At 41.7% G+C, this 13,176-nt stretch overlaps 1 protein-coding gene across 3 annotated transcripts in view; it reads left to right on the top strand.

The window, feature by feature from the left end:
- akap6 (A kinase (PRKA) anchor protein 6) overlaps positions 1-13,176 on the top strand; it is a 364,518-nt gene that overhangs the window by 16,882 nt on the left and 334,460 nt on the right. For 2 of the 3 annotated variants that reach the window (XM_061744324.1, XM_061744322.1), the window contains exons 2-3: positions 5,493-5,804; positions 7,381-7,549. In XM_061744324.1, the coding sequence (XP_061600308.1) occupies positions 5,560-5,804; positions 7,381-7,549 (414 nt within the window). In that variant the 5' untranslated portion in view covers positions 5,493-5,559. Of the gene's footprint in view, positions 1-3,413; positions 3,530-5,492; positions 5,805-7,380; positions 7,550-13,176 lie in introns of those variants that run through there. The other variant, XM_061744323.1, reaches the window with a different exon arrangement.

Below are 13,176 nucleotides of genomic sequence, written 5' to 3'. Positions count from 1 at the left end.
CCTTCTCGTAGAAGGTGGCTTGCGCATTTTCAGGCCCTGTTTTGTGCGCAAGCAGGCTTTATAAATGAGGCCCCAGCGCAGTAACTTCACACTGAGTTGTGGTTTAACAGTCCGTATTTTTTTAATAGCGAGCCACATAAAATAATAAAAATGTTTTTAAAAAACAATAAAGGAGGCAGAAACAACGTTGGGGTGTTTCCCTTACAGGTGGAGGATGAAACAGGTTTCCAGCGTTGTCACTCCTTACAGGAAGTATTGATCTGAGTCATAGTTAATAATCACCATGGTGATCACCTCATCTTCCAGCTCTCCCTCTTCCCTGGTCTGGATCTACGATCAATGATGAGATCATGAGGATGTGGATGATGCTATGTTTCTGCGTCTGCTCTCTTCATCCGTAACGGCTGATACTCAGGGAGGCTGTTGCTCTAATTGTTCTATTTTGGTGTTCATAAGTAAATTCCATGAATGACAAAGACATGGATCGATTTCTTAATTTATAGGTGGCACAGCTGAAGGTCAGTGAGATTTGAGCATTTGGGAAGAACCCGTCTATATTTAGTAAATATTTTCTGAATGAATGTTTATTTCGGTACATTTGTAACCGAAAGGGTGTAGGTAGAAGCAAGGCTGATGTATACCTGCCCTTTTTACTGGTACCTTACATTGGTGACAGCAAATACAAAAGAGCAAAGCTCAAGACTTTGAAATGAATTATCAATAAACTCAAATATCCTATCATAGCAAAATAAAGAAAGGCACAGAGCTCAAAACACAAAAATAACTTACATTTCCCATCGTAGCAAAAATAAATAGCACATGGCTCAAAACCCTAAATAAAATTACATTTCCCATCATAACAAAAATAAAAAGTAGTGCATTGCGCAAAACCCAAAATATAACAGTACAGAAGTTGGCAGAAAGAAAGAAATGACGTAAAGTCTTTTAAGGCTGAATAGTGTCCAACATGATTTGATATTTACAGGACAGTTGTTCCAGATGTTCACCCCGCTGACAGATACACAGTGATTTTCTCCAAGAGTTTACATCTGTGGAGGTATGGAGGAGAAACCATGTGAAAAGCAGCAGTCAGTACAGAGCTGTGGGAGCAGTACTGGAGTTGAGGGGGATGAGGGGGGATGAGGGGGGATGGCATCCCCCCTGAAATAAAAACGGCCCAAATCATCCCCCCCTGAAATAAAAACGGTCCAAATCATCCCCCCCTGAAATAAAAACGGTCCAAATCATCCCCCCTGAAATAAAAACGGTCCAAATCATCCCCCTGTAAAGCTACCATCCCTCCTTTCCATCCCTTATGTCATTTGATCAATGAATGTGGTTTTACTGCTATTTCAACATTTAGAGTCATCACCAGAAAAATAACTTATTTGACAATTTTTACCTGTTTCAAGTAAATTTTCACTTGAAATAAGTAGAAAAATCTGCCAGTTGGAAAAGATTTATATTCTCATTACAAGCAAAAAAATCGTGTTCCACTGGCAGATTTTTCTACTTATTTCAAATGAAAATCTACTTGAAACAGGTGAAAATTGTTGTTTTTTCCAGTGATGAGTCTTGTTTTAATTGTAATTAGATTTTTTTTTACTAAAATACAAATATTCTTGTTAAGATGTTGAGTTTTTGCAGTGATCCATGTTACTTATCCTGTGAAGGACAGAGTCATATTGATAAGTTCAGAAAAGTGTTTTTTATTGTTGTGTTTTGATGTATTTGATGTAAGCCCAGTGGATATTTAAAGCTTACAGAAGGCTGCATTTAACTGCTGCTATGTCATTCCTGCAGTATTTCTGCAGGTGTTTTGGTCACTGCTATTATTTGTAATATATTATATTATTTGTAATCAGCACAAATTATCTGTCCCCATATGATCAAATCCACCACCCCCCCTGATTCTTTTTTACAACTCGAGTACTGCGTGGGAGGTGTCACTCCATATGGTTGATACACGGAGCCCAGTGAAAGAGACAGCTAGGAAATGGCTGGAGACTTGATTTTTTTGCCACATCGTTCTACCCAGATGAGCCGTGTGTGTGTGTCCTCAGCTGAACTGGATCATCACGGTCATCAAGCATGTTGACTTTATCAAGTTGTGGCCAGTTCTTGTTCTGTTACTCTGATTTACATCCACCCTAATCAATATATCTCCCCCACAGTGGAACACAGACGGCTTCTACAAATGGTTAGCAGGTCTTCAAATACCAGTTACAATGGTAACTTTAATGTTTAGAATATTAGATGTATTATAGGTGCACCTCAGGAAATTACTAGGGCCCGAGCACTGACAGTGCGAAGGCGCTATTGTATCTGTAGGGATTTTTCTCGTATTTTTCTTTTTTCTCGTTTTTATCCTCGTTATTTTCTGACGAAAGGAGGGCCTTTTTTCCCCCTAAACGTGCCCCAAAAGTCACCAAATTTTGCACCAAACCAGGCCTGGTGAAAAATGTGATATTTAATGGTTTGCATTAATGGGCGTGGCCTAATGGCTCAACAGCGCCCCCTAGAAAACTTTGTACCTCAAGCCCCACAATACGGTTTGACGTACATGCATGAAAATCAGTACACACCTGTATCATGTCACAACTTAAAGAAAAGTCTCTTGGCGCCATGGCCCAAACCCAACAGGAAGCCGTCCATTTTGAATTAATCGTGTAATTTTGGCGCAATTTATGCCATTTCTTCGGCCGTTAATGCGGCCCGAACCGTAACGTGCACCCAGGTGTGTTATACATCAAAATGTGCGTCTCCATCCTGCGACGAGGGGCATTACTTTTCTCACTTACGATAGACGCCAAAAAGCGCTCCCCTTCCATCTGATTGGTCCATATTTGATAGTCCCTTTTTCCTGCTATAACCTTTGAATGGTTTGACATAGAGAGTCGTGGGTGGTGTCATCGGACTCGGTTTTTAGTACTTGACCTTCATTGGCCTGAATAAGCCCTGCCCCTTCTTCTGATTGGTCCATATTTGATAGTCCCTATTTTCTGCCATAACCTTTGAATGCTTTGAAATAAAAAGTCATGACTGGTGTCATCGGACTTTGTTTTGAGTCCTTGACCGTTATTGGTGAAAATTGCACACGCGAGGACCCGTTCATCGCTGCTTGCAGCTTTAACTTTTTGTTGTTGTTCCGAATGCTGTCTCATGTGTTTGGGTTTCTACCAGAATTCCTGCTGGAAGTGGCAGCGGGTCAAACTGGGAGTGGGGCGGATTTGCTTTTGCTTCGTTTTGTTTTGAAAAGAAAACCATTTCATGTCCATGTTTACTCATCTGCATGAAAAGGCCTGAATCTGCATCTGTTTTGAAAGAAAGGACACACGAACAGTGTGTGCAGTGCCATGCAGTACTCGCCTTTGTCTCAGTGGGGGAAAACAAGGCTCTGAAAAAAGAATGAATGGAGACGTCAACAGAGAGGAAACTGAGGACTGAAACAGGGACAGAAAGTACGTCTTTTGTCGTCCAACCACATGTCCTGCTTGGAATTATGTGCCTTAACAAGTGCAGCCAGCAGGTATGTGACAGAAGACTTTTCCCTCCTAAATGACAACATTCAAAAGAGTGAAAACTTTCCAGCATTGCAGGAATAAAACCTTCATTAAGCTTAAAATTTGACAGAAAGCTACTTCATGATTTAATAGATAAACTTGAAATGGCTCGTTGTATTATGGGTTAAGGAATGTGAGGTTTCATTCACTAACGCCTCATTTTTGCTCCTGGAACATCCTGAAGTCCGTTCATGGGAACATCTGTGGTAACTGCCGTATTTGCAAAATGCCTCTTTCTGAAAATCACTCTGAGCTTAATGTGCCATGTGCCCTTTGGAACATTTCCAGTTGAGGACGGACTTTGGAAAGAAGAGGAGAGACTTTGGAGAGACATTCAGCTGTTTGATGCTGTGTACATACAGTACATATACATATCTATCATAACTCCAAAAACCCTGGAATTATTTCAGTATGATGAGAATCAGAAGGTGATTAAAAGGACTTTTAAATCTTAAATCCTTGCATGCATTCAAAGTGGAACCGAGATTACTGCTGGATGTCTCTGTTTTGGTAAAAACTATGCTCATCACTTGTTAGCAGGTGTATACAAAGAAACAAAAAGCGATAAACCTTACAATATCTACTTGTTCAAAATACACCTACACAATATCAACAAAACAAAACCACAACATTGCTAAAATAAATGTTATTTTCCAGATGATATACATCAATGTCAATAATATATTTGGCCATTAAGTTCTTTTGACCAAAATGCCTGCTGAGATGCAAGTGTGAATTAATTTAGTGCCTAACTTTGCATAGCACACATATCACATACACTGGCTGTTGTTATTACGCTGTATGTTACGATGAAAGCAGCTATGCTATAATCATGTGACCGGCCTCAACTGTAGTGGGTTATTATGGGTTACATGTGCATGTGAGGTACACTGGTCAGGTGCTCTCTGTTTCCTGATGGTTGCAGAACATCCACGCTTTGCATACTTAACAGTCGTACAGTTTTATAATTTAGACATTGTTCCCTCTTGATCAACCATTACACACTGTGATGTGGAAGCAGCTCACGCTGTATGGATAACTCCTAAAACTGTTAACCCTGGTGCTGTCTTCATGTCAAGGAAAGAGGAAGAGAAGAAGGGAGGAAAGAAGGAAGGAAGGGAGAATGAAAAGAAGGAAAGAAAGAAGGAAGGAAGGGAGAAAAGAAAGAAAGGAGGAAGGAAGGAAGGAAGGAAGGAAGGAAGAAGGAAAAGAAGGAAAGAAAGTAGGAAGGAAGGGAGAAAAGAAAGACAGGAGGAAAGAAAGAAGGAAGGAAGGAAGGAAAGAAGGAAGGGAGAAAACAAGGAAAGAAGGAAGGAAGGGACAAAAGAGGAAGGGAAGAAGGAAGGAGAGAGCAGGAGGAAAGAAGGAAGGGAGGGAAAAAAGAAGGAGGGAAGGAAGGATGGATGGATGGAAGGAAGGAAGGAAGGAAGGGAGGGAGAAAAGAGGAAAGGAAGAAGGAAGGAGAGAGCAGGAGCAAAGAAAGAAGGAAGGAAGGAAGGAAGGAAGGAAGGAAGGAAGGAAGGATGGAAGGAAGGAAGGAAGGAAGGAAGGAAGGAAGGAAGGAAGGAAGGAAGGAAGGAAGGAAGGAAGGAAGGAAGGAAGGAAGGAAGGAAGGGAGAAAATAAGGAAGGGAGAAGGAAGGAGAGAGCAGGAGGAAAGAATGAAGGAAGGGAAAAAAGAAGGAAGGAAGGGAGAAAAGAGGAAGGGAGAAGGAAGGAGAGAGCAGGAGGAAAGAAGGAACAGGAGAATGAGGTCATTTTGACCCAAAGACAGTACAGGGTTACCTCACCTGATTCAGACTTTCTTATTTTTCTCTTGTATCAGGGGTGACATTACACAACTGTGTCAGGTTTTCCTCATGAGCTTGTTTAACGTGATTTATCTGTATTTTAATTTACTTTATGATGTTTTCTTCTCTTCTCTGTGCAGTTTATTCCAGTGAGACCTGTAAATCCACATCAGGAACCCTGTACTTACCCTGTACTTACCCGGCATCATGAGCACTGCAACCCTATCAGCCGTGAGCCCGGAGTCCCCGCTGCCGATGCTCACGTCGGTTACTCCAGACACCCCGACCCTGGACCCCGGCATCTCCACCCCTCCTGTAGTCACCACGGGCCCCCCTCTCAGTATGGACCTGGATCATCCCTTACAGGCCAGGGCCTCCTCGCTGGGCCCTGGCCCCGGCCCCAGCGACCTCTCTGGAGGAGGACCCGACGCTGGGCAGGACTTCTCCAAGAGGTAACAGATAACCCACAATAACCATGACAAAGCTCCCGCGCTCACATGCTTTTTCTCCGGGTACCCGTCTTTTGCATGAAAGAGAGTGTGAGTCTATTCAATTCCATTCAATTCAATTTTAATCATATAGCGTCTCTTACAACAGATGTTTTGTCTAGGCGCTTTTCAGAGACCCAGAACATGACCCCCGAGCAATTATTACATAAGCGTAAAGGGAGCCACTGGCAGGTAAAAACTCCCCTAGTGGGAGAAAAACTTTAACCCAAACAATGGCAAGAAAAACTCCCCTTTAGGAGGTGGTATGGATATATGGTGAGGATGCTCCCCTGGACGCCTCTCTCGGGAAGTGTCCAGGACATGCTGGAGAAAGGATATCTCTCGGCTGGCCTGGGAATGATTCAGCATATCTGAAGAGCTGGAGGAGGCGGCTGGGGGGGGAAGGTCTAGGTATCTCTGTTTAGGCTGCTGGCCCTATGACCAGAATTTGGATTAGTGGAAGTTAATGGATGAAGGGATGGAAGCTGATGTGTCTTTTACTAAGACACTAATAATATGATTAAGTCAAGTGGTAATATGATTAAGTGGGATATTTGGGATATTTCCTTGTATTCATAGGAAACCATTACACTGTTGTTTTAGCCACAAACTGTGGACAGTGAGTAGCAGTATTTAGATTTTCAGCAACATTATCTCCCTGTAAAGCTACAGCAAGTTAGAGAAAGGCATGCCTACTGTATCTGAGAAAGGGGAGGCATAGAGGTGTACACACTCTACTTCACTAAAGCTCAGTCATGTTATTCCATGTTAATACAGCTTTTGTCATTCTGAAAGTAGCTGAACTAAAGCAGGTAATAATGCCATCTGTCAATCCTTGCTTTCATTAAGTGTTGTGTGAAACTGCTGAAGTAACCACATCTACCGTTCTAAGACTGTGTGTGTGTGTGTGTGTGTGTGTGTGTGTGTGTGTGTGTGTGTGTGTGTGTGTGTGTGTGTGTGTGTGTGTGCGTGCGTGCGTGCGTGCGTGCGTGCGTGCGTGCGTGCGTGCGTGTGTGTGAAGTGTGCATAATAGATGTAAAATTAGGGGATGTACAGTAAAAGCCGAGTGTACTGTACAGGACTGTCTCAGAAAATTAGAATATTGTGATAAAGTTCTTTATTATATTATATATATATTTATTTATTATATGCAATTAAAAAAATAAAAATATCACATTCTGGATTCATTACAAATCAACTGAAATATTGCAAGCCTTTTATTATTTTAATATTATTGATTATGGCTTACAGTTTAAGATTAAGATTCCCAGAATATTCAAATTTTTTGAGATAGGATATTTGAGTTTTCTTAAACTGTAAGCCATGATCAGCAATATTAAAATAATAAAAGGCTTGCAATATTTCAGTTGATTTGTAATGAATCCAGAATGTATGACATTTTTGTTTTTGTAATTGCATTACAGAAAATCACAATATTCTAATTTTCTGAGACAGTCCTGTAAAGCTGGGGGGAAGAAGGTTTGGTTATTTTTTTCCCCTTATTTCCATTTAATTTCTCTGTGATTGTGTGTAATTTCAGGACCAAACCTCCACCTCTACACAGTGGAGCCGATTGGAAAGTTGTCCTCCATCTGCCGGAGATTGAGAAGTGGCTGAGAGCAACCAGTGACAGGGTCACACATCTCACGCACTCTGTTGGACAAGACAGCGACAACAGACATGTGGACGTCCACCTGGTGCAGCTCAAGGTAGACAGAAAAACCTCCTGGTTTTATTTCTGGCAGCTGTTCTTCTTGTTGTTTACGTGCTTCATCGGTGTGCCACTACTTTTTCTGACGCAAATGCTTTTGATCAGCATCAGTCTTTATTAAGATTGCTTAACAGGAAGTCACGATTGATTTCTCATTTTGTGTAATTCTGATTTGAATGATTGAATGACTGACTGCTCAACCAGGAACTGCAGTGGACTGCAGGTTCTGAAATGCACTGTTTTAAGCCACATTTGCAAGTCTGTGAGATCATTATAAAAAACTCTTGCTTGGAGACAAGTAAAGGAGCGAGTTACCAGTTGGCACTCCATCGTTATGTGGGAACTACTCAAAGACGGGCTCAGTGACACAAGCCATCTCTGCCAGTCAGGCCAGCTGACAGTCCTGCCGGGGCCCCGGACAAAATAATCTAAGATGGGCCCCCCCTGCACCCAGATCTCTCCTTCTCTTCTTACTCTCCTCTCTCTCTGCTCTTCAGGTTTTTATACAAGCTAATGGACGTTAACATTAGAGATAGCCAGTTAGGTTGAGTTACAAGGTTGGTAAACGTTGTAACTGTTTCTTACCTTGCTCTACGCTGACTTTATTATTCCAGCTTCACCTTTTTAAAATATTAGTGTAGAGAATCTCTGAGGCCTCTATTTTCTTCTTCTCTTCTTCTCTTTTCTCTTCTTTTCTGAGCACCGGACTTGTGCTGACCGGACATTTTGACCATTCTAATGGTTGAATTAAATGATAACATCAAATTTTGATCAGCGGCCAAACCATTTTTGTGTTGGGGGTTCTTGACCACAAGGACAATTAGGAAGAAAACAAATAAGCTTTTATGTAACTCAAATACTACATATTTTTTCCACAAATAGGCATATTTTGAAACATTTTCAAAAATGATTCCATAATTTAATGAGAATTAAAAAAAAAAAAAAAAAAAAAAATATTATTTTTATTCATTTTTTTTCTCAGTTCTGGGCCCCCCCTAAGTGAACTAATGGCGCTTTTAGGGCCGGTGGGTGACGGTTCGGAGGAAGCGTAGTCCTAAAGGGCTCACGGAACACCACCACCCGCTTCATGTGTCTAACCGATTTTCCCCACTCAGCGACACACCCGTTGAGAAACCGACCCTGGTGATTGGCGACTCCATAGTCAGACATGTGAAGCCGACTCCAGAGACCATAGTTAGGTGTATACCCGGGGCCAGAGCGGGCGACATAGAAGCAAATTTGAAGCTGCTGGCAAAGGGTAATCGTAAATATGGTTGTTGAAGTTGTTTATTTATAATAGGATAAGCCCCTTGAGTTGTAACAACTCGTTTACGAGGGGGTCCTACAAAAAAAATGGTAAAGTTATCATCCATGTCGGAGCTAATGACTCCCGTCTTAGCCAGTCGGAAGTGACCAAAATGAATATTGTCTCGGTGTGTAACTACGCCAAAAATATGTCGGACTCCGTAGGTTTCTCTGGCCCCCTCCCCAATCTGACCAGCGATTACATGTTTAGTCGCATGCTCTTGCTCCGTCGCCGGTTGTATCGGTGGTGTTCAGAAAACGACGTGGCCTTTATTGACAATTGGGAAACGTTCTGGGGAAAGCCCGGTTTGATTAGAAGAGACGCCATTCATCCCACCCGGGCTGGTGCTGCTCTTGTCTCTAGTAATTTGGCCTGTTTCATTAGACCCTCTCCCTGACATCGCAGGGTCCAGGCCAGGATGCAGAGCTGTAGTTTAACACACTTCTCTGCTGCTTCTCGAGGACCACGCCTGCCAACAAAACTATAAGATTACATGATGTAACTAGTAACTCTAACCAGGTGCCTAGCAAAATAGAAGTGGTTGCAGTTCCCCGCCCTCCACAAGTTCACCAGGTGCGGCGTTATAGAGGCGTTAACCAAAATAATCTTGTAAAAATTAAAACCAATGCACATTTGGTACCAATAAGAGACCGAAAAATTAGATGCGGACTACTAAATATACGATCGTTAAGCTCCAAGTCTCTGTTAGTAAATGATATAATTACAGAGAGTAGGAGTGATGTTTTCTGCTTAACAGAAACATGGTTACAGGAGGAAGAGTATGTTAGTTTGAATGAATCAACTCCGCCCGGCTACTTTAATCATCACATTCCTAGAAACACGGGCCGAGGCGGAGGAGTCGCAGCAATTTATAACTCCAGTCTCCAAACAAAATTGAACCTAAGTGCAATTATAATACATTTGAAAGCCTCACGCTTAGTCTGAAATTTCCGAGCTGGAAATCAGAGAAACCAGTTGTGTTAGTGGTAGTGTATCGGCCCCCTGCTGGCGCTTTTCTAGAGTTTTTGTCTGAATTTTCAGATTTCCTTTCTGGATTATTGATCAGTACAGATAAATTCATCATAGTGGGTGATTTTAATATTCATATGGATGTTGAAAGCGATAATCTTAAATTAGCTTTCAATTCTCTTCTAGAATCAATGGGTATCTCACAAAAAGTGGACGGGCCGACGCATTGTTTTGATCATACTCTCGATCTCGTCGATCTCACTGATGATCTGTCGGTGTCACCTGTAAACTCCCTTTTATCCGACCATTATTTAATAACGTTTGAATTGAATGTTGTTGAAGTGCAGGGCAGGAGGTATTATTTTAGCAGATGTTTGTCTGATGAAGCTATTGCTAAATTTAAGGAGACCATTGCTCATCTTGCGACAGTGGAAAATAGTGAAGCCTCTACTGAAGCAATAGAGGCCAGTGACCTGGGTTCTACCTCTGATGTTGATGTTGATTTTCTTGTTAGTAGCACTGCTGATCTGTTGCACTCAGCTTTAGATGAAGTTGCTCCTTTGAAAAGGAGGGTTTCTAGCCACAGGAGCTTAACTCCCTGGTACAATTCAGATATCCGCATGTTGAAACAAAGCGTGCGTAAAATGGAAAGGAAGTGGCACTCTTGTAAGTCTGTAGACTTCTATCGTGAATGGAAAGATATTCTAATAGTATATAAAAAAGCCATTCGCAAAGCAAGAACAGCTTATTATGCAACGTTGATAGAGGATAACAAAAGTAACCCACGTTTTCTGTTCAGCACTGTAGCCAGGCTGACAAAGAGTCACAACTCTGTTGAGCCGTGCATTCCTGCAGCTCTCAGTAGTGAAGACTTTATGAGCTTCTTTAACAGTAAAATCACGAGAATTAGAGAAGAAATCAACCAGCCGGTTGTAGGTGTTTCTTCAGCTTTAGCGACTTCCCTAGGCTCTGACTTGTCTCTAGACTGTTTTGATCCTATAGACCTCCCTGAGCTGACTTCACTCGTTAATAGAGCCAAGTCTACCACATGTATGTTAGACCCCATCCCGACTCGACTATTCAAAAATGTTTTTTCTCTTATTGGTACGATAATACTGGACCAAATCAACTTATCCCTAAGCTTAGGATATGTACCACAGGTTTTCAAAGTGGCAGTAATTAAACCTTTACTTAAAAAACCTTCTCTTGACCCAGACACCTTAGCTAATTATAGGCCAATTTCTAACCTTCCAATTGTATCTAAAATTCTGGAAAAGGCAGTTTCAAGCCAGTTATGTGACTATTTGTATAGAAATGATCTGTTTGAAGTCTTTCAGTCAGGGTTCAGAATGCATCATAGCACAGAGACAGCACTGGTTTGAGTCACGAATGACCTTCTTATGACCTCAGATAAGGGATTAGTGTCCATATTGGTTCTAGTGGACCTCGGTGCTGCTTTTGACACTGTAGATCATGGCATTTTACTGCACAGGTTAGAGCATGTTGTTGGGATTAAAGGGACAGCTCTACGTTGGTTTAAATCATATCTATCTGACAGGTTCCAGTTTGTTCATGTACATGAGGTTTCTTCAGAACAGTCAAGGGTCTGTTATGGTGTTCCGCAGGGTTCAGTGCTAGGGCCAATCTTGTTCAGTTTATACATGCAGCCGTTGGGAAGTATAATCCAGAATCACGGCATACACTTTCATTGCTATGCTAATGATACGCAGCTCTATTTGTCTATGAAGCCGGATGAAACAGAACCGTTAGTTAAACTTCAGGCATGTCTTAGGGACATCAAGGACTGGATGTCCAGAAATTTCCTGCTTCTAAATTCAGATAAAACAGAGGTTATCATTCTTGGTCCAGAGCATCTTAGGAAGGGATTAGATGGTGTTGCGATGGCTTCCAGTGCAACTGTGAGAAACCTTGGTGTTGTTTTCGATCAGGATTTGTCGTTTAAACCATATGTTAATCAGGTTTGTAAAATAGCGTTTTTCCATCTCCGTAATATTGCAAAGATTAGGAAAATCCTCTCGCAGAGTGATGCAGAAAAACTAGTTCATGCGTTTGTATCTTCTAGACTGGATTACTGTAATGTGTTGTTAGCAGGATGTCCAAGTAATTTGCTGAATAGGCTCCAGCTGATCCAGAATGCAGCAGCACGAGTGCTGACAGGAATCAGCAGGAGAGACCACGTCTCTCCAGTGTTAGCGTCGCTCCATTGGCTACCTGTAAAATTCAGAATTCAATTAAAAATTTTATTACTTGCATATAAAGCCCAAAACGGCTTAGCTCTGCAGTATTTACAAGATTTGATAGTGCCTTATGTTCCTGGCAGAGCTCTCCGCTCCCAGGGTGCAGGTTTACTCGTAGTTCCTAGAGTATCCAAATGTAGATTTGGAGGGCGGGCGTTCTGCTATCAGGCACCATTACTTTGGAACCAACTTCCAATCTGGGTTAAGGAGGCTGACACCACCTCCACCTTTAAAACTAAACTTAAAACCTTTCTGTTTAGTAAAGCCTATAGTTAGTGTTTAGTAAACCTCTAGCTGGTGTTGGTAAATCTCTAGGAAGTGTAAACTCTAGTGTGTTAGAGTCAGTAGTCATAGTTGCAGCTATAGAACAAGACTATAATAGTTAGTCTCAAATATAGCTTGGTGGTAGATATGCTGCTATAGGCTTATGCTGCAGGGGGGCACCGACATGATCCGCTGGGCGGTGCCTCTCACCCTTCTTCTCCTCTCCTTTTCCCTGCCTCTCTTCTCCATTACCATTTTTATTTATTATAAATATCTCATAGCTATCACCAAGCTATATTTGAGACTAACTATTATAGTCTTGTTCTATAGCTGCAACTATGACTACTGACTCTAACACACTAGAGTTTACACTACCTAGAGATTTACCAACACCAGCTAGAGGTTTACTAAACACTAACTATAGGCTTTACTAAACAGAAAGGTTTTAAGTTTAGTTTTAAAGGTGGAGGTGGTGTTAGCCTCCTTAACCCAGATTGGAAGTTGGTTCCATAGTAGTGGTGCCTGATAGCAGAACGCCCACCCTCCAAATCTACATTTAGATACTCTAGGAACTACAAGTATGGACTATGTGTTGTCTCAGATTTTAAATACCTCGGGGTGGTCATTGATAGTAATCTTAAATTTAAAGAACATATCAAAAAGGTTTCTAAGTGCATCAAATTCAATCTGGCAAACTTTAGACAGCGTGTCAACCAAAGCTGCACTAATGTACATGCACTCAATGACAAGGACGGATTATCATGACCACGGGCCCTGGACACAAACTCGCTATGGGCCCCTACCTACAATAATATCCTACGTGCACGG

The sequence above is a fragment of the Cololabis saira genome, chromosome 16 (assembly GCF_033807715.1).
Source record: "Cololabis saira isolate AMF1-May2022 chromosome 16, fColSai1.1, whole genome shotgun sequence".
NCBI lineage: Eukaryota > Metazoa > Chordata > Actinopteri > Beloniformes > Belonidae > Cololabis > Cololabis saira.
The sequence above is the reverse complement of the archived record's forward strand: the minus strand, read 5'-3'. Positions and strand labels throughout refer to the sequence as shown.